Source organism: Buteo buteo, chromosome 25, assembly GCF_964188355.1.
Source record: "Buteo buteo chromosome 25, bButBut1.hap1.1, whole genome shotgun sequence".
NCBI lineage: Eukaryota > Metazoa > Chordata > Aves > Accipitriformes > Accipitridae > Buteo > Buteo buteo.
In genome coordinates, this window is record NC_134195.1 from 11,571,892 (window position 1) to 11,593,393 (window position 21,502).

Below are 21,502 nucleotides of genomic sequence, written 5' to 3' on the forward strand. Positions count from 1 at the left end.
ACTAGTAATAGACATAAATAGGTAGGCGGTTTTAAGTGTATTAATTCAAATCTAAAAAAATAAATTGGAAACTTAAGTGATACACTAACCTTTTTAGCAACCATGTTAAACATGACCCATGAAAAAGTGGCCTGTACTAAAATCCACCTGTTTTATAACTGCATACAGTTATTTTATTAATGGTGATGTTATACACATATTATTGATACATGTAATATGAGAACATATTACATATTGTACTACTGCTGTTACCTCATACTGAACTGAACTATCCTATTTTTTCAGCTGCTATAACAGTTTGTGGTTTTTTCAGACAACATAAAGTATCTTAATTTTGCTCCACCTGGAAATTTAGGTTTTTAATAAAACAAATGTTTCTAATCCGTTCAAAATTATACTAGCAGCTGTAAATCATACAATAATAGGTCAATAATTACAAAGTTAGTAAAAAGACATGGACTAGTTACTGGGTGCACTTGGGTCTTTGTAGAGCATTTTGGCTTCCTACAATAATACTGATTAGTTTCAGATAAATTAATATAAGCAAAAGATATATTGTCAAGATATAGCTCCACTAACATCTCACACCAGTTAAAGCTGCAGGCTAGAAGCTCACTGCTATTACAAAAGGGCTTGTGTCTTTGATATTCTCTTAAGAACAGTAATAACATGCTACATCACGCTGGCTTTGTCTCTGAACAGTAACATCCCGAAACTGAATAAGAACATTCAAATTTGGCCTGAATGCCAGCTGGAACAGCGACGCGCGCAGGTGATTAAACACAATCCATGCTAAAATCCACATGTCATTCTTTTCTTATTATACTAATACCACTATATTATAGAGTAATTAATGCTCACAGTATTATAATACCATGTATTACATTATTAATACAACATCGTCTTGAGCTAAAGCAAAAAAGAATCTGATGATTTTCAGAGATATTTCACTGGCTTAATCCACAATAACTGCCACAGCCATCAAGTCTAAAGAGCAAACTCTCTGGCAACAGTGACACACAAAAAAAACCACCAAAAAACCCAACCAACCAGGCAAAAACCATGTCAGCCTTTGGAGACTACTAGCCCACCAACTGAAACGTTTCACTTCCAATTCTAGCTATACTCCCCAAATTTTGCAGCAGCAAAGAACTTAATTTAAAACCAAAAAAAGTTAGTTTAAAGACTAATCAATCTCTGTATGTCTCCTAAGGTAAGAATTCCCCAGTATAATTCTGTTTCTCCAAGGAGTTTCACCCACCCACTCTTGGACTGCTGTACAGTGAGAAGTTGAAAATCTAGCTGCAAAGTGAAGAGTTTCAGGGTCTAATTCCAAACAATAATTTGTAGTCAGCTTGATTAATTCACATAAATTAGTGCGTCTTTCTTCAAACCTCTCCTAGGTACTGTGCTCATCTTTTCAATTCCTGTTGACAGTCTCTTGAACACCAATAAGATCCTTCTATAGTTAGCTGGTAAAAACATGCACAGTAGGAAATCAGCATATTCAGTACACACAGAACTTAAAAGAATTAAGAGACAGGATTTATACCTGTAAAGAAATTTCACACGCAGCTAGGTCATGCTAGTCAAGCAGTAGCTAAAATAGTTGATCACGCAATAGAAAAATTCCCCAGAGCCCAAAACCCCTCTACTTGACAGAAAACATCTGCCATTTAATACATTAAAAAGGAGGAATTCAAGATTCACATGCACATTTTTCAGAATACTGAACACATACATCCAGATAGAGTTCTGTGATGAGGACCTGTGTAATACCAAAAACAGTTAACCTAATAAGAAAATTATTATACCCAGGAGGCCTGGTTAGCATTCAGCTTCCAGAGAAGTGATGTTTTGTCCAGCAGATCACAAATGATTACTGTTCTCTTATTTCATTAATCTCATTATTTTGACAGCATCATGATTGGAAGAAAACAAAGGGAGTACCCTAGTAATTAGAGTCTAACTTGTTATTACTCATAAAGAACTCTTATTTATAAGAGAGCTTATTCATAGAAATTTGTTACTAAGATTTTTATTATTAAAAGGAATTATTACAACACATTAACTACACAACAGTCTCATAAGACAAATATTTCATTGCATTTATAAACACTCAGTTGAAAATAATCCTTAAAGTTTGGATGGCAAATGAAACCCTCTTGTCAAAAGTTTACATAAACAGAAAAAAAGGGATGTAGAAAAAAAGGCACGTAGAAAAAAAGGCACTACAAATGAGAGGAAAAATCTGACAAATCACATGAACAGTCACATTTTTCACCCCATATAATACAGAAGGAAAACAGGCAATGCATAGTCAGCAGCTGTTACAAGCAAAGACTGCCACTTTTTCAGCTAAAATTTTCCTCTATTCTACAGTCGTTGAAGCAACATATTTGTAATCTAGAAGACAGCCTCCAGGGAACACAAAAATATTACTGTATTTCTTAATATGCTTATCTTCAAATTGCTTTCTACTATGTTTATTTACCTCATTAGCCAAAGCATCTAACTTTGGACCAAAACTTCTACTTAGTTAAGAATAAAAGATGAAAATTGAACTAATCTAGCCAAATCAAGAGGAAGCCTTGTCATTTTATAGCATTTACATACAAGACCTAGGAAATAATGTAACCTCTAAGGCTATATCTGTCACTTCTGATTCTCATTTAGCTTGTTTGATGTAAAATATTGGAGAAAGGCTGCCTTTGAATCACAACTGCACAGCGAAAAACCCTTGCCTAACTGCAAGACCAGCTGAACTCAACCATTCAGACTATCAGCATGTAATTTTGGGTAAAGTCACTCTGGATGCAATTTTTTAAATTTTTTGTTGTTATTATTATTAATCTGTAACAAAGGAATAACACTGGCTGGCCCATCCCAACAAGAATGAGTTTTGAGCAGGAACTTGGAAAGGTTATTCAAAGTAAGGTATCTATATGCAACATCTGTGGTATGGAAGACAACAGACAAGACACAGACTTTAGTTACCCATTTCACCTGAAACAAACATAATGGACCAAAACCACTCTATTTCTCTACATTTTCCACTTAATTTTCAAACCTGAATTGGGAAAACATGATAGTATCCTCACCCCTGTATCACACAACTTTAATAAAGCAGATCATCTTCTAAGACAAAAGAAAACTTTCACCAAACATTTCAACAAAGACTAGTTCCATTTCAACCACGTATCTTTGACAAAAAATTAACTCCCTTCAAAAAGGACAAAATTTAAAGGAAGCCTATACCTCTTATACAAACAACTACAACAAAAGCTAATCTGAATTCTTTAAAATATAAATTAGACTTCCATTGCCTTTCACTTCAGTTCTCTTGTGCAACAAAACTGCTAGCTTATATGCAGGCAAGAAGTTTAGCAAGTCTAAATGAAGAATTTATAGTTCTAGCAGTAATGCTGAATACTCAGCTGTGTGCTTTGACACTCTGCAAAGATAGCATAGATATGTAGTCCAGCTTGTTTCTAAGCTGAGGAGACTGGACTGACAATAAAGATCTATTTGCAGCTCAAAATAAGTTACTGTTTCTTCAAGATCAGTTTTAAGTCAGCATACTCAAAAAAACTTATACATCTATCTCAAGAGCAACGCTGCAGTCTTCTGTTTGTCAGCTGTTTAGACTAAAAGCATCCTTGCTCTGCACCTGAAAGGTCACAATGCAATACAACTATATGACTCCTTACCTGTAAGTCTGTCTTCAACCATTTGGAGTCAAACCTAGCTTGAGCAGCCAGACAAAAAGATTCAGAAGACATGTTTCCTTCTCCAGCCTTCTCTCCAGGCTGGCTGAGCAGCCCAACCTGCCACAGAATGAGAAAAATAACAATCTAGCACGTGAAATAAACCACACAAGGTTATTTCTGTTCAGACTAGGATGGCTTCCGCTCGATCTTTAAAAATTTATCGTGAATAAGGACCTCCCTCGTTCACATCCCCAGAAATTGCCCAGCAACACGCATTAAGAACACTCTCTGAACCCCAGAAAAACCCCACTTCCCTTCCCTGTAACATTCGGGGAAGGAAGCCTCCCTTCTGCGGCACCGAGCTACATCAGAGGCCTCACGCTGCCCCTCAGACCCATACGTGGTGCATGAAATAAATAATTGATCGCAGATTACGCAAGCCGCAGGCCAACATCAAGCGATTATCAGGGTCACCCGCGCCCCCTCCTCCCCGCCGCCCCCGGCGCAGCCGAGGCCCGGGGGGCTCCTCCTGGCCGCACGACCCCCCTCTCCCAGTAGCGTCCCCCAGCCCTCACGGCCACCAGCCGCGGCTTCAACCCACCTCGGCCAGCCCGGGGGAGAGGGCCGCCGGCACCGCGGACGGCTGAGGGGGCCCGGGTGGGAGGGGCGGGCGAGGGCCCCGCCCGGGCAGGGGTCGCTGCACACGGCGCGGGGGCTGCGCCGCTCCGCGCCGCGCCGCCCCGCCCCTCCCGCGGGGCTCCCGGGCTGAGGAGGGGAGGCCCCTTCCCTCGCGCCGCCAGACGGAGGCCGCGCGCGCTCGCGACCACCACCACCACCACTCCCCCCCCCCGCCGCTGCGGCCAGCTCCACCGGGCGGGGGGACACGCTCCCGCCATCTGTCTCCCCCCCCTCCCTGCCGAGCCAAATGGAGGCGTCGGGGCGCGCGCCAGGTCTCCCTCGCACTCACCGGCCGGCCGCGGCAGCGGCGACGACGACGGCGACAGCGGCTCCTCACCCCTTGCCTCGCCCTACCGCCGCCCGCTCGGCCCCGGGTAATCCTCGCCCCTCCCTCCCTCCCTCGCCCGCCCGCCCCCCCCCCCCTCCCCCCTCCGCCGGCAGAGCCGCTGGCCGGTCCCTCCCTCTCTCGGTACTGGAGACAGGGGACACCCGGCCAATTCGCGGCTCAGCCCCCAGCACGCCAGCAGAGCTCTCGGCCAATCAGGAGAGGAGGGGGAGGCGGGACATCCTGTCCCGGAGCGGGCCGCAGCGGAGCGAGGAGCGGCGCGGGGGGGGGTCCGGGCCGGGGGGCGGGCAGAGGCGTCGGTCCGCCTCACGGATGCGTCTGAAATGCTGCCGATCGTGCCGAAAAACACGGTCTCCTTTTAGGTAGCATGCAGAGGTTAAAAAAAAGAGGTTTGGGGTGTTTGTAGGTTGTTTTTTTTTTTTTAAAGTCACTTTAGGGACCGTCTGCAAACTACACTGCTACGTTCACGGCTAAAAAAAAGAAGCTTTTAAATATTTCAGAGCAGAACGGTCGATAACGAGTAGTTCAGAGCCAAACAAAATGGCAGAAACAGCCTGAAAGGGCCGAGGCTGGAAACGGGAAAAGAAACTGGGGAAGAAAGCGGGAGCTCGGTAATGGCGGGCAGTGGCGGGGATCTGGAGGCCGGTGCAGCCAGCCCAGCACCCAAGTGAGGCACCCCACTGAGGCAAATAGTCATGCTTCAGCACAGGTTTGTTGGAGATGATGAAATAGAGCAATAGTTTGAAGTTCAAATTAACCCAGAGTAACGTTTCTCACAATACTCAGGCTCCAGTTCCCCGGCAGCTAAGGGATTAGGAAGGTAGGAGCAGGGCTTGGCCAACGGGACCATGGTGGGCTTTGGTCAACGGGAAGCCACAGACTGAATAGCAATGAAATTCTAGCAGAGCTGAGAGCATTTGCTGGCATTTAGGCAAAAGTACACGACATTTAGTTACTCCTGTTTATGAAGCATTGTAGTAAAACACGGTGAACTTGATTCTTCTGGGTTCATTTTCAAGGTACCGAGTGCAACCATGACCTAACCGCTTAGCCTGTCACCACAGACCTCTCTTGGATCAAGATACAGTGGTCACTTGAAGTAAAATACTGTACCAAATTTCTGAAGTGCCTGAAAATTTATATAGAAAGATAGAAATACACGATTTTTTCAAGTTACTCCCTGAAACTTTAAAATACAAACCTTCAAAAGTAGTTTCCCTTGAAAAATCTGCCCAAATGCCTACATGTCAAAAGCTTTAAGTTTAATATGAGGGGACTGGAAGTTGTGTCTATTCTGACTAGACCATGGCTGAGCAAGAGCTAGCACACCAGGATGGGAAATACTTTAGTCTCTTCTTAACCTAGCAGACTGAAAATAAAATAACGCTGGAGCAGGTTGCCCAGAGAGGCTGTGGATGCCCCATCCCTGGCAGTGTTCAAGGCCAGGTTGGATGGGGCTTGGAGCAATCTGATCTAGTGGAAGGTGTCCCTGCCCATGGCAGGGGGGCTGGAACTAGGTGGTGTTTAAAGGTCCCTTCCAACCTAAACCACTCCATGATTCCATGAAAATAGTCATATTGTCATATTCCAAGTAGGAATAAAAACCACTTTGTAAGGTATGGAGCCCAAACCAGAAGGCATTAGTAAAACCTGGTTGAAACCACAGTGCCCGCTGATTGTGCCTACTGCTTGCATAAGTGATTGGCAAGGCAGATCTAAACGAGATACTTTGCTGCATGTGCAACATTCACTGCCATTTTTTGTTTGCAATCCAAGAGGAATATCTTTAGAAAATCTGCATTTATTTCAGAGAGTTTTCTTACTTTTATTAAATAACAAATGGCTATAGCCTTTGGCTGGCACTCTTGATGTGAATATTTTGAAGTGTGTAACTAGCTAACTTGTTAGACTTGAATCACTGGCCCAATTAGCAGGTATGCACTTGCTTCAACAAAAATCAAAACATATTTGGGTGTAGTAACCATGGAAATTCAAAGCTAGAGGTACTTCTGAAGAATTTATGGATAATTTTGTATTTCCAGATTTAGATTTCAATTCTGGTGAATAATTTTTGTTTGCACTTGAAATGCACTGTAATAGCATGGTGCAATCTCAAATGGCATTCTCATTTATAAAAATAGGTACCCAACACATTTTCCAGAGAGAAAAGTATGTCTTGTAAAACAACATGAATAAGTACTTTGATAACATTATTAAAAAAAATTTATTTTTACAAATAATCAGAAAATTCAAAGATGCTGGAACCTGAAGTTTGTCTAAATACACAGTATTTGCAGTATTATGTCCACTGATAACTGATGTTATTTAAATAACAATGGCATGTTGTTTCACTTCAGACCGCCAAAGGTAATAAAGGTGATGTATAGATCTGACAGACTTCAGAAGGCAAGTTCAAGTCAAACAGTTGAAGTGTTACCACTCCAAGCCTTGTGCTCCACTCTTCTGATTCATATTTCCATCTTCAAGCAGCGCTATATGATCTTGTAATCAGTTCTCCATCCATCATCCTTTGTGCCCCAGCTTGCTAGAGTAACCTACTTTACACCCAGGAAAACCATTAAGTGGATCCAATGGCCCTGCCTTAGAGACACTGACGCCCTCAGGAGCTGCAGGGCAGACCGCTAGTGAGGTGGAAGTAACTTCAGCTCTTTGCTTTCACTGCATGTCTGCCAAAACCCTCGCACATCTTTCTTGCTTCCTCCAGAGAAATGGCTGGACATGGAAAAATCTAGTTTCTGTGGACAGACACAGTCAGTCATTTACATGTATCTGCTTCTAGGCATATGGGCAAATCACTATTATTATAGATTAAAGCAGAAAGTAAATACATCAGAATGAAAGGCACACTAAAGCCAAGGGGTCACATTTTCTGGTCCACCTCTTAGAACACCTGCAAACAATACAGAGTGCTCTAAAAATGTCTGGCTCTGGGCAGGAGACCTTTCTTTTATTGTAAATGTGGCAGGGAAGCCCTGCTAGCTTCTACAAGAGAAGAGGTGCTTTAGAGGGGCAGGATGTAGAGGAAAAGGATGGTGGTGCACATGGGATCAGTATAAACCATGACAGGCTGAAGGATATAGGGTTGGTAGCAATGAATGGTGCCCTCCCCTCACCTCTGTGCAGGGCCAGTTTGTAGCACTGTCAGGCAGGCCTAAGGAGATGGGGAAGATCAAACACTAATTGAATAAAATAAAACTACCACAGTAATCTAAGGCAGAACAGGCAGAAGGAAGAGAAGTATCTTTGGACAATCTGGGCAGCACCATATTTCTTTTTATTTCACTTGTGGCAATGGGTTCATAAGTATTGACAAGATCAGTCTCAAAAATTGAGGCAATTGCATTCTCAAGTGACTAAATCCAAAACCTGAAGAACTAACAAACAAAATAGTGAGAATGAACTTTTTTTTAATCAAAAAGGACCAAAAATAAGCAAGTATATGTTTACATAAAAATAGTATCTAGTCCTACCTGCAGGCCTTCTAGGTATAAGCATGAAATCTTTACTAATTATTAATTATTTTAAATGTGTGAGCTCTAGGGAATCCACTATAGTTATAAGAGCAGTGGAATGTGGGGCATTTTTTTCTCTCATTAGTGAATATCAATAATTGTTATGCATGCAAACGGGACACAAAACCATCTCTGTAAGAGCAGTGCCTAACTGTTTACTGCAAGACAATGCCTTTTCTGTTTGTAATTTTTTTTAAGAGCCATTTGTGTTGAGCTCTCCCACTGAGTTTGGAAGCCTTTGTGTATTGTTATCCACAAAATGCAAAATCCAGTCCACTCTGGGCTTAAAACAAGCCTCAAAGAATTTCCTGACTTACTTCTCAGTGATGAATGCTTTCCCAAAGAAAGTGAGAAACTTCTACAATTAGCCTTTATTATTTTAATACTCTCTGAACTGAACTGTTGGCCAAAATTTCAGCTCATGATGAGGCCCATTATTTTGTTATTATATTATTTGCAAAGAATGCCATCAGTTCAGATTAGTCCATTGGTCAATAAATATTATTATGCCACACCAGTGCTTACCACAGGGGGAAAACAGGACAGTAAGGACATAACAGCATTCTCCTCGTTCCCACATACGGTAGTATTTCTAAATAGTCACAATGTCACTTTCTACTAGCCATGTTTATTACTGAACAAATATTAATTACATAAGAACAACCAAACAAAGGAAGCAGCTTCCATGTTCAAAAATTGAAGCCTCCTGAAATCAATATCCTAACCCTCTTTCCTGATGCCGCCTCAGGACAACGAAACAAGATCTTCTGTCTCTGTGCATGGCTTTCTGCTCCATTCTCACTTTCAGTAGTAACAGCCCTGCTACTTCTCATCTTTTTCTCTAATATATCTCTGTTCCAACCTATATACTTCACATTCATCCACACTTCCAAGATGATTTCATTCCTACCTTTACTGAGCAGTGATACATAGTTTGGAAACTGTATTGTTCCTCCAGTAAACAGAATTAGGTTAACTCCTCCCTACCTTTTTTTACCCTGATTTTAAATGAAAAATATTGCTTACACCCAGAATTTCAACAAGTTCTTCTCCTGTGATGATTTTTCTTTGTGAAAACAGTCTTGTGTGAATCACAGTATATTGTACAGCTGACACAGCTCAATTGCAGAAGTGGTGTTGGAAAAGCAATTCAGAGTACAGAGAACTAAAAAAAAAAAAAGGATGAAGCAACTAAAAACTGTCACAATAAAGCCACAATTTCCACAATTCCAATTAGGTAGCTAATTAGAATCCATTGTTAATTACATTTTGCATAGTTAATTATTTTCTAAAAAAGAGTGAATCCCGTCCTTGTTAAAGCAGGCAGTAATGTTTTCATTGACTTCATTAAGCTCAGAAATTCATCCTCATATATCCTTTATTTTACTTGTCTAATGCCAACCACACTAGTTTTTAGTCTCCCAGAAAAACACAATTCCAAAAGGTTGCTTTCCAGGTTATGTCTTCCATTACAGAGAAGAAAGGTTGTTTTGCTTTCCCCAGGCCAGCCCCCGTGCTTCTATCCAGGGAGTCTCTTGCTTTACAGCCCAAACCAGTCTGATCTGATTTCATCCTACATCTCTGAACTCAACAACAATAATGAATTCTCTCTGGCTATTCCTGTTATTTCTTTAAATTATCAATTCAAAATAATAACTTCATAAAATATTTGAGATGGATGTTTTTCTCTGACTTGCAAAAATAGCTTTGGAAATGCCAGCTTGAGTATGCTCTCTAGACAGATCTTCAAGAGACTTTGGAAATAAACAGTACATAAATATTCAGATATCCATTACAGACCTGTTGAAATTAAAATCATTTGGTATAGAGTAAGGGATGTATCAGAAATTCAGATGAAAAGTATGTAAGTATTCTGTATACTAAAAAAACAGCAAACTCCATAAGCTCTCTATCATTTTCAGATTAAATACAATTATTAACTTAAAGCCAAGCAGAAAATGTTTGCATTTAAAAGGCCTTTTCGATTACAGGAATATTCTGTATAAGATTTGCTAATAATACCATCTAATGATCTATTACAGTACTAAGCTACATTCATAAAACTGTTCACCTACAAACCCTAGATTTGTGAAATGATCAAGATATAATTTAAAAATCCACCCAAACATCAAGGCAATGCTAAGGGTAGTAAAAATCAACATGACATTACACTGGAAATTGAAATATATCCTCACTATTATACTAACTTACATACTGAGGACAGAATGATTCTGTATTATCATGATACCATGCAAATAGATCATCAGTATTCGAATATATTCTGTCTGACGGGAGGCTAGTTGCCTAGTTAACATTTACAAATTAACCCGTCAATGGGCAATGCAACATGCTTCACAATTACTTAACATGATGGAGCGATGTTCAGTAAGCACTTTGAGCAGCAAGAACATTTTGAAATTTGAGTTTAAGCACATAAACAAGAATGTTGCATTTTTTTCCTAAATTATTATGCAAAGCATAGCTCATTGCAGAAGGCCTAGAAACAAAATGGAAGTTATTTGGCAAAGTGAGAAAAGCATTCAATCCATTAGATCTCTGAAATAAAAAAAGTCTTACGCCCTTTAGTTAAGGTAGGTGGATGCAGTAGGAGTAAACTTTACTAGACAGAGATGGGAACACTATCCTTTAGCCAATAATCAGAGCATGAGAAAAATCTCCTAATATATAAGAAGGAAGCATGATGCTAATTTTAATTCTTTCCATTTAGAAGCTACCAAGTATTGAGTTTCTCCTAATGCCTGGAAGGTGGCCAAAAACACTTTAGCTTTTATACATTGCTTAATATATAGGGAAACACTTTATGAATGCTGATAGGAATCTTTACTCATTTAAGCAGGAAAGGAAGCAGTATTTCTATGAAGGATTTGTTAACCTAGAGCCATATGGTATCCTTTCATACAAAAATGTTTCATAAGAGAAAAAAACTTACTTTAAAAAAAAAAGTTAGAACAAGTTGGGCTTATGCCATGTTTTGTCCTTGCTGCAGGGTGTTGGGAGAGGCATTAGCAGCGGAATAGAAAGGTCAAGGACAGGTTGGTCAAAGCACAAATCCAGGGATAATGGCCGGGCAGGGGTAGGAGGGAAGGGAATCAAGACAAATTGTTAGGTCTGTCGTTAATACGTAAAGTGAATAGCTGCCCAAAACACCATCAGTCTACTTGGTTTATCAATCAGGCAACTGTCCACAGCTCCCTTTCCACAGATGTGTAAAAACAGTTGTGGAGAATCTCTGCTGTGTTTCTCCAACATGCCCATTTATAAAGGGAATTTCTTGCATCTCTTCTGTTTTGCCAATCCCCACCCCACTTACTACAATTTCAGAAACTGTTTTATCCTCAAGGGAGAATTGCATGATATTTCAGACATGCTAATGTATATTGCGCCCTTAAAGTTTGGGGAGGGAATGGCAAGAAGCTTAGTGATCTAAAATGAAGTAATTAGTTCAAACAGGAAGGAAAACGATCTACCAAGACAATGTGTGCCTCAGCTTGTTCCGGCGCTAGTCTTCTGTTGATTTTGTGGTATGTTCGCTGGAAGCACAATAAACCATTGCGACCAACAGCACTCGCACCTGTTATCTTTTCTGCTTTCAGTACAAGAGCATTAACACCATGAAATACTGTATAGCAGTTGGACCCATCTTTTAATGCTTTCTTCATAGCCATAGTTTTGTGTCACCTCTCAGCCAGATCACAGATTTGTCTCTATGCTGTGTCATTTCAACATACCAGTTAGCAGTATTTTTGAAAAATCAGACCTTGAATGTCTTTTTCATCTTCTCATTCATAATCCTTTGAAGAAAATTAGAGCCTGGGAAATTGCTGCTATGAGTTTTCTCTTCCATGCCAATTTCAAATTACTGCTCCGTTTTACAGACAGTATATGAGATTTTAACAAACATTTATGAAACCTTTGCTGTAAGGTTGACTGACTGCTCCACTGTGATAGAAAGCTGTGATGTCTATGCTGTGGTGGCAAGACTCCAGTTTTACCACAAAGAAGTTCAGGGTCCTTCTTCTACAGGATCCCTGCCACTCACAGAGGCCCCTAGTAATTGTGTGCACTTTTGGCTCTGTATACACATGCATTTCAAAACACTAAATGCATGTCTTCCTCCACCAGCACCTGGAGAGTCTGATTCCTGCTCCTACTTCTGTCCCAGATGGACTCTAACCTTCATCATAATACATTTTAGACAGCAAAGTTTTTTAAAGTTTTTAGTCTTTGTCACTCATGCCATCAACCCTCTTGATTACTGATGGCATTTTAAATTCTTTTCAGTTACTTGTTTATTCTCTTTTCTCTTTGATACTAATATTTATTAACATAGTCTCAAGAGAACCTGAGAAAATCTGAGCTGGCTTTGAAGGTAATATATTACATTTGATAGCAGAGCCAAAAGGTAAATCTAGTTTTATAGCCTGTCACATTTATAATGAACTAGTTCTGAGGCTGACATTAATGAAGTTGTTTATTAATATGTTATTAATGAACAATATTTCATAGGTAAAAAGATCCCTTTACTTTTATGAGTTACTCAAATCATAAAAGCTTCCTTCATGTTTTGAGGACAAACAGCTGCAATCCCATTTGAAATCTGCAGTTGTATTTACTTCTTGCCTGGGAAATACAACTGCAGATAGAAAGTTTAATGTAGAGTAAATCAGATATAACTGATTTACAGTGGTATAAACGGTATAAACTAGATGTAATTGGAGTGGTGTCACCAGGATTATACATACAAAATACAAAAATATCAGAAATAATCCTCTAGAAACATACTATCTTTATTATAATCGGTGACCCTCAATTCTCCTCCCACTTACACTGTTGTAAAATACAAGTAGGATTCATTTTGGCTAGCATTATCCATTCTAAGCTAGTCCTTTAGACTACTTCAAGTGCCAGTGACAACAGATAGGCACCTCAAGTGCAACTCATTCCACCCTAAAGCAGGATGGAGGAATTGCACTCAGAAGTACAGACATCTCTCCACTCACAACGCAAGAAAGACAGTGAAGTGAATTCTACAGCAAGATAATAAGGCTGAAAGAATGGACAATGATGGTGCTGAGAGTAAAATCTTGTCTTGGCTCTTTCAATGATCTTTAAGAAAAATATGCAATACTTGTTTTTTTTATAAGAAGGAAGGTCACAGGACTCCAATATCATTTCTAAAATCAATTCTGATAAGAAGTTAACTCCACTCACTCCAGTTATCTTAGTCTTCTTACATTATGTTAGAGCTGGCTTACTACCAGGAAATTACAAACGGGATTCGGTTAGCATTTTATGTGTTGACAGTAGAACACTCTGTTCAGAAAATGCTAGTTCAAAATTGTCGCTACAACTTCCCTGAATTATCAAAACAGTTTTCCAGCAGGGAATTATGCTACCCAAATTTGAACAAATGTTATTAACACAAGCCATGCCAGCAAAAATAGCAATACAAATGCTATGCTTCTTGTCATGTTAAGTTTTCATTGTTTAATAGTAAAATAACAAGCTAGGATAAAGTATTTCACATGTACATAAAAAACAAGTTAGGACAAAAGTAATTACAAAATATAATATGACAATATATTTAACAAAAGAGTTACTCCATCTACTTGGGAACCTGCTAGGGAAAAAGCACATCCTTTAATCCTATAGCCACAGATCATCTATTTTCACAGACCTTCAAGCTGACATGAGTTTCACTAGGAGGTACCTTTTACTGAAGACTGCTCTACAGTGAAATTTTTCTCATAACACTGATTCTCCAGCACTGAGAAGAAGCTCTAGAAACCTCTGTTTCACAAGTTACTTTAGCAGATTCTGACCTTTAACCCTGGCGTGAAACCATGCTGGGTTGGGGCAATAGAGCAGATTAGTCTCTGGAATCTTCCTGCTTTCTTACTTCATTCAGTCTTTGGATGCAAAAGGAGGCTGCAAACAGAAGTGTCTGATGTCTATTTTGATTATTCCTTAACTGATTAATTAATAGTAATTTGCTTCTATCCTTCTTTCTGGGTACCAGATACAGGTGTTATTCAGACCAGAGTCCAAAAAGCCCTTTAGGTCCTTTTAGGTCTTTTTACAAAGCTCAGGGAGTTCCTCCACTATTTAATGCAGTGATGTCACTAGAAAAAGAAACACTCCACAGAGCAGAGTAGATAAACTAAAACTTGACTATCATAGAGTGAAGGCAAATTGAATTGGAAACAAAAGGGAGGAGTTAAAAAGGCCTGCCCATGGAAAAGTTGCTGCACATCAACCAACTTGTGCCCTAATTTTTCACCTTTTACAGATTGTCCTGGGTATTAGAGACAATGCTGAGGTAACATCCTCACCACTATGTCAGTCCCCTGCCTATAAGTATAGTAAGGTAGGAGGTGCTGCACATACATGGCTGTATGTATTCTGGCAGATTTTTCGCATACTCAGAAATTACTCTAAGTTTTCATTATCTTTCAACATTTTGCATAAACATATTTTACATCTGATTTTAGCATCTTTTGCTGTTCTGTGGAAGAGTTGCACACTGTTTTAGCTGTAAGTTGGCTTCCCTGACAGAGGCCAATGGAGCCAAAATTAGCCAACACCTTAGCTCTTTATAAGGTCAGCAACAAAAAGACCTCCAACTAACTAACGTAAATGTCATAAGTGGCTTCACAGATGATACTTTGAGTGGTCAAAACTACATACGGGCAAAAGTTTTGCGGACTTGCATTTATACAAACAACTATCATTTCAGTAGCTAACACATCACTGATTCCTGTGCATGTGACAAAGGCTTGCTGACTGCTGAATCTGGTCAAGTGGCATTTTAGTAGCAAGGAGGGCCTTGCTGTAGCTTTAGTATTTCACTACTCTAATACAAAAAGGAAATCATTTTAGTCCCAGTTCTTTTACAGCTGCCCCTGTATTGCTAGACTAGAGTTTGGTAAATTTGATGTATTTTAGATGACAGTGATCACAAAGACAATTTGGATAGACTCTAAGTGATGCTTTGCCTTACTGCACTGGCATATAGTGCCTGGTATTAAATCTACGTAACAGTCTTGTTAGATTAATTTAGCTGGAAAGGGCTGCTATGGGGCTAAATTAACTTAGAGTTTGACCCTTAAACCATTAAATGTCCATCATGTAACTGCAATAAAAGTTAACCCATCACTAATTTTAGTGTGTCTAAAATATTACTTCAACAAAATAAAGAATGATAATAATGGAAAAAGTACAAACCAAGTAACTCTGCCAATGAAAATTACCTTGCATGTATTAATTCAGCTCTGCTGTTTAGCTTTTCAGAATCTTGTTTCAGTACTGTGCTGGTGATAGACAGTAAATGTGATTTTGCACTGTAGGACATTTTTGCCTGTTATGCAAATATTACATTCAAATTTAGCTCTCAGCAGCATCCCATGTATTTCCTTGACACACCCACCCTGGGCAGGAAAAGAAATGACAAATGGTGTACAGTTAGTCTCCATTAACAACCCAACTGGTAAATAAAGTAACAATCTATCCATTTTTTCACTGATCAGTGCATTTATAATGAAAGCATCTTGTACAGCTATCTTAAGTTCTCACAGAATTCATCCTCTAAGTTAAACATTACAATCCTTGAGCAGTCTTGATTTTCTGTGTTTCACTTGAGGCTATTGAAAAGCCATACACACCACACAAGCCTTACTATTTTCATCACTATTATGTATAGTAATTTGTTGTGGACTTCAGTAATAATATATAAGCCAATTTTTGTTTTGGTTTGGTTTTTATTTGGCACAAATCTGAACTAAAATTATATTCCCAGACTTCTCCTATTTGTGTTATGAACATTAAGGTAAGCATCTATTCTGAAATACATTCAAAAACCAATGTATTACCAGGGAGCACCAACAAGGTTAAGAAAGGTACAGAAGAGCCATCCCTGATCATCAGGACAGCACTAAAAGCAAACTGAATATTAGAACTAAATAGCACAGCCCAAAACTTCTGAAGGACAAGCACATTGGTAGCCATCTGTTTGACCATAATCCACTTGGATGAGATGTTATGGACTGTGCCTTCACAAGTCACATCATTCAAACTGTGCAAACATTTTCTGTCCTACTGTACTGCTGTGTCACGGCTAAGTCTGGAACAATTTTATTGTTGCATATTTTAAACAGAACCTCTCATAAATTACTTAGGTTGCTAAAAATATTCACCAGGATTTACAGTATACTGCATAAGCAGATGAATGACCTCCAGAGTACCTTGACAAAAATCAATTAAAAATTTCTGAGTTCCAGCAACCAAATGACCAAAGCTGAGACCACATCTGGACTGCTAAAAGTTTTAAGCAAACCCTGTAATCTCAGCATGTAAAAATATTACAAGAAAAATCTCAGATGATCTCAATGAACTTGAAAAACCCCTCTCCTGTTCTAGAATAGGCTTATTGGAGTACAGGATCAATGCCTGGGAGAAAAGCCAGAGATTTATGCAACCGTTGCATTTGAAACTGTACAACAATTAGGGTTAACAGCCTTGTGTATTTTGGAACTCGTCCACTTCATCATACTTAGGACATTGTGGAGATCAAGGACAGGAGAGGGTGATTTTTACCCACCCTACCATTATTGGACAGAAGAAAGATTTTAGGAGCTGCAGCACTGGCTGGGTGCCTTACAGATAATTAGATTCTTATTTCCAGTACTCTACCCTTACATTTAGAGGTGGAATTACACTGCAGCAGTTTAAAGAATATGCACTAAATAATTATACATTGCAAAAGGCCTATTAATTTCTAGGATACCTGAGAGACTTCTCGTCATGATGAAACCGGAATATTTCTACTATAATCACAAAGGCATTCCTTAGCTTCAAGCAGGTAAGAGGTATGGTGACTAGAACCCCATTTAAGTGGTTGATTTGATGTCTTTCTTGTACAGGAGGTCTTCTGCCTCTCCATGCAAAAAGAGCCCCTGAAGTGCTCACCTTGTGTATTTTTATTAGAAAGGGTCACAGCCATAAGTTTCCTGGAATTCAAGTACGGCCACTTTTGCCTCTCTGTCCAAGGCCTGTTTATATAATTTAAGGGATGCTGGACAAGCCCAAGCTCTGGCTCAGAGACTGTGTCGCATGATGCAGCTGAGTCTGTCAAAGGCAAAGACCCAATGTCCTGGAGTACAGCCAGCGGGCTGAACAAACGCCGCCTGAGAGCAGCCTGAAAGACACGCTCTGGGGGGCTGAGTGTGCATTCGCACAGTGGGAGAAGCTCTGGGGGCAGTGGGCCTCTCTGCAAGCAGAGGCAGAAGGGAGACGCTTGCCAGCTTTTCAGGGCAGCCGTGAGGCGGCCAGAATACTGGGAGGTGGGATCAAGTGGCTCAGGTGCTGTAGTGCATGAGAACAGAGCTACTGAAAATAGTGGAGCAGGAAGGAGTAACATGAACCTAGAAATGGTGGTGAACTACTGGCCTTAGAACCAGAAAAGCCTAACATTGCAGATTCTAACAGGATATGAATTAAAATACTTCAGTGCAATTAAGGACCAAGAAAAGGAAACCGTGGCTGCAATTACTGTACTACCTAGTTCCATAGGTGAACAAGAAAAGCTGGCCGGATTACAAGGGTTCTTATTCACTAAATGTTTTCTGATGAACTCCCACACTGTTGCGTTATTACCTTCCACATCTTAAACAAATGTTAACTTCTACAACTTGCTCATGCATACAATTGTAGACCTTAATTTCAGAATTATTACATCATCCAGTAAATTTTTCAGTATAGCATAAGCTGTAAAAATTTGTGCTTTGGGGATCAAATACAGATGGCATAAAATATGTACCCAGCCTAGATGTGAAGCCATCAAGAGGCAAAGGTCTATCAAGGGACTGAGTGTATCCTCCCCCAGCTCCTGGGTGTTTGGCTGCTTGGGGTCCAAGCTGATCTGTAGTGCAGCTGTCCAGCCTTGAATCAGAACTGTAAGAAGCCTTAGTGGTGGGTCACCCCTCTTCTCTCAAGAGTTGCTTTTAAGGTGAGACTCTTGCTCTTGGTCTCTGCTTAAGCCACATGGCAGCTCCACCGTGCCTGGCATGTACCAATAATCCAGACGTTGACTTGCTGTCTTGACTTCCAGCCTTGAGCTCAGACCTGATTCACCACTTTGGACTTGTCCAGTGATCTGGACTGTTGGATGAACCTGACTACACTCACCCTAATATGGGACTGCACCCCTTGCCAGTGAGGTCACTGACCCTGCCTGCCCTGCTGTCACACCTCGCTCCCCTTCCTTTGCTGGGAAGCTCATGGTTGGTGCTTCCTGACCAGATCTTCCATTACTTCCCTTGGGATTTTGCTCCAGCAGGTCATCACCACTGCTAAACAAAATCAAAGAAATACCCACCTTTCTAACTAGTAACTACTCATTCTTGCTGCTTTTCCCACTGAACTGAAGAACATCAATAACCCCTCACCATGAAGGAAGGGATTATATATTTTGATCAAATCACCCTTTGATTGCCTGTTGAGATGTAAACTAAGTTCTTGAAGTTCTTCTCTCTCAGACATTTTCTTTTCTTTCTCAAATAATTTACAAGCTTTTTCTACATCATTAGCTTTTTAACATGCTCTTAAAACATTATGAGCAGAGCTACACATCTTACTTCAGTATGCTATATACAGTACATCATGTAGAGATCCTATTCTGTGTCACATTACCTACTTCCATAAGTCCTCTTTGCTCTGGCTTATCAAGATCGTACATTCAGGTGCTGGTCCACTAAGGTGCTGTCGTGGTTTCAGCCCAGCCAGTAACAAAGCACCACACAGCTGCTTGCTCACTCCTCCGCCCCAGCCATGGTGGGATGAGGAGAAAATGTAAAGAAAGGCTTGTGGGTCGAGACAAGGACAGGGAGGGATCACTCACCAATTAACGGGCACGGGCAAAAGACAGGCTCAACCTAGGGAAGAAACAAAGTCAATTTAACTTACTACCAATCAAATCAAAACAAGGTTACTGAGAAGTAAACCCAGATCTTCGAACACCTTCCCCCCATCCCTCCCTCCTGGCCGGCTCAACCCCCCTCCCAGTTCTCTCTCCCTCCTCCCCCCGGCCATGGGGGTTGGGGTCAGCTCGCCACCCCTTGTCTCTGCCGCTCCTTCCTCCTCAGGGGAGGAGGACTCCGCACTCGGGCCCTGCTCCCCCGTGGGGTGTCTCCCACAGGCTGCAGTCCTTCAGTCCCAGCCGTCTCCAGCGCCGGCTTCCCCATGGAGTGGCGGCCATCTTGGGGGCCTCCGCTCCCCCGCTCCCCTCCATGGCTGGGGGGGGACAGCCTGCCGCCTCACCGCGGGCTGCGGGGGCATCCCCTCCTGCCCCGCTCCTCCTCCCCTCCTTCCTCCCTGACCTCGGTACCCGCAGAGGGGTTCCTCTCCCATCCCAATCCCCCGACTCAGTACCGGTTCCCCTTCTTAAGTCTGTTCTCCCAGAAGCACTACCACCATCAGTGACGGGCTTGGCCTGGGCCAGAGGCGGGTCCGGCTTGGAGCCGGGGAAGCTTCCAGCAGCTTCGCACAGGAGCCGGCCCTGCAGACCCTCACCCCATACCAAAAAACCCTGCCACGCAAACCCATAACAGGTGTCTAATCCTATTCACAGCAAACTGCTTTTGAGGATATGCTTCCCTTTTCTCTTCCTCCCCAGCTCCCACCCCAGTTCTGCAAGTGGTAATTTGCCTTCCTTGTTTTTAAGCTGAATTTGACGAAACCCAGATTATGTGACAGTACAGGTTTCTCTGCATGATGAAAGCGGGGCAGTCTTGCTGTCCCTGTGTCATCTGTGGGGTTCATTATCTGCACTTTAGGAATAGTGCAGAACCCCACTGGAGCACGTCTATTCAGTGATTCCACAATGACAGCTATATTAGTTTATATTCGTGATCTTGGTATCGCTCAGTTACCCCCCAACTATTTCATCTGATATGTACCTGCCTAATGCTGTACAAAACTAATTTCCAGTCAAAACAAAGTCTAATGTCTTAAGAAAGCTATGTCTATTAAATATATGCAATTACTTTTATCAAATTTGTCATCTCTGCAAAGATGAAGATCTGTTTTGCTTAACAAGGAAGCTTTCCAAATCTCCCTACATTGATCCCTTCTCTTTTAACTCTTTTGTAGTGTAACACTATATCAGTTTTTCCCCTGTTATTTTGCCTAGAATCGATGTCAATTCAACAAACCTTATTATCCAGAAAGGGTAGATGAGATGTCCTAAGGCCAGACCAACATTAACACCCCATCTTTCTTTAATTTCCACAGTATTCCCAGACATATTAGCATAAGCAATGCAGCAATCACCTCAAATATCTCTGTGGGATGTTACTTAGACCTGCTGATTCAAAAGTGCCCATGGAAAGGTGATCACAAAGACAGCCTAATTCCACATACTTTGGCTCCCGGAAGAGAATAACAGGGATTTTAATGTTACCATGAGGCCAGAGGAGCACTGGAGAATGCATACAGAGTGGTGGGATACACACTGCTGTTGGCTGGAACTGCTCATATAGGCTCTACATAGTTGAAAGACTGGAGTTTAAGTCCTCAGCCCAAAGTGCTGAATGTACAAAGCCTGTAAGACGATAACTTAGATAAACATTATGCACCTCGTGTCCACCCCACTGACAGGCTGACACTGCAGGGCTTGGGCACAGAGTCTTCAAAAGCTATAGGTAGGAGACTGCCAAAGATTGTGCCCCCTTTCCTGCGTACGTTATGAACTTATTACACAAGGATAAATGGCTTGTGTAGTATGGTGAAGAGATCTGGGGGTAACTCGTAAGAGTTTCTTCATCTTTGTGCCAGAGAAGATGGAAGTAGTGCTGCTGCACTAGCCTCTCATCCATGGCATAGCAGGAAAGTACCTTACCTACTGGATAGAGACAGGGCTAATAGAGTTATCCACACCTGTTGCCCGATATGACTTGGATTTGCACTCTTAATCACAGTGAAAAATAGGTTTAAATTTTTCTTCATAATGTTGGAAGCTCAGCCTATTTCCCCCACTCATCATCCTTCCAGAATCCCTTCCACTTTATCAAAACACCCACACATTTACACTTCAGACTGATTTATTTCTTAATATTTCTTTCAGCCTCTTAAACTACCATTTCTGGACCAATGTCAGTATCAGCTGTGTCTCTAAGGAAATGAATTTAAGTCCCACCTTGTCCTCCTGCTTTTATTTCTCT

General features: G+C 41.1%; 1 protein-coding gene across 8 annotated transcripts in view; it reads right to left on the reverse strand.

Moving 5' to 3' along the window:
- The window catches only part of HERC2 (HECT and RLD domain containing E3 ubiquitin protein ligase 2), a 115,626-nt gene extending 110,860 nt beyond the window's left edge, over positions 1–4,766 (reverse strand). For 5 of the 8 annotated variants that reach the window (XR_012654375.1, XR_012654376.1, XM_075057273.1 and 2 more), the window contains exons 1-2: positions 4,678–4,766; positions 3,711–3,827 (exon numbers count right to left, since the gene is read on the reverse strand). Coding sequence is in view for 3 of the 8 variants with exons in the window: in XM_075057273.1 (XP_074913374.1) it covers positions 3,711–3,782 (72 nt within the window). In the remaining 5 variants the exon portion in view is untranslated. Of the gene's footprint in view, positions 1–3,710; positions 3,829–4,677 lie in introns of those variants that run through there. The other 3 variants (XM_075057276.1, XM_075057275.1, XM_075057274.1) reach the window with 1 other exon arrangement.
- Positions 4,767–21,502: the final 16,736 nt, after the last annotated feature.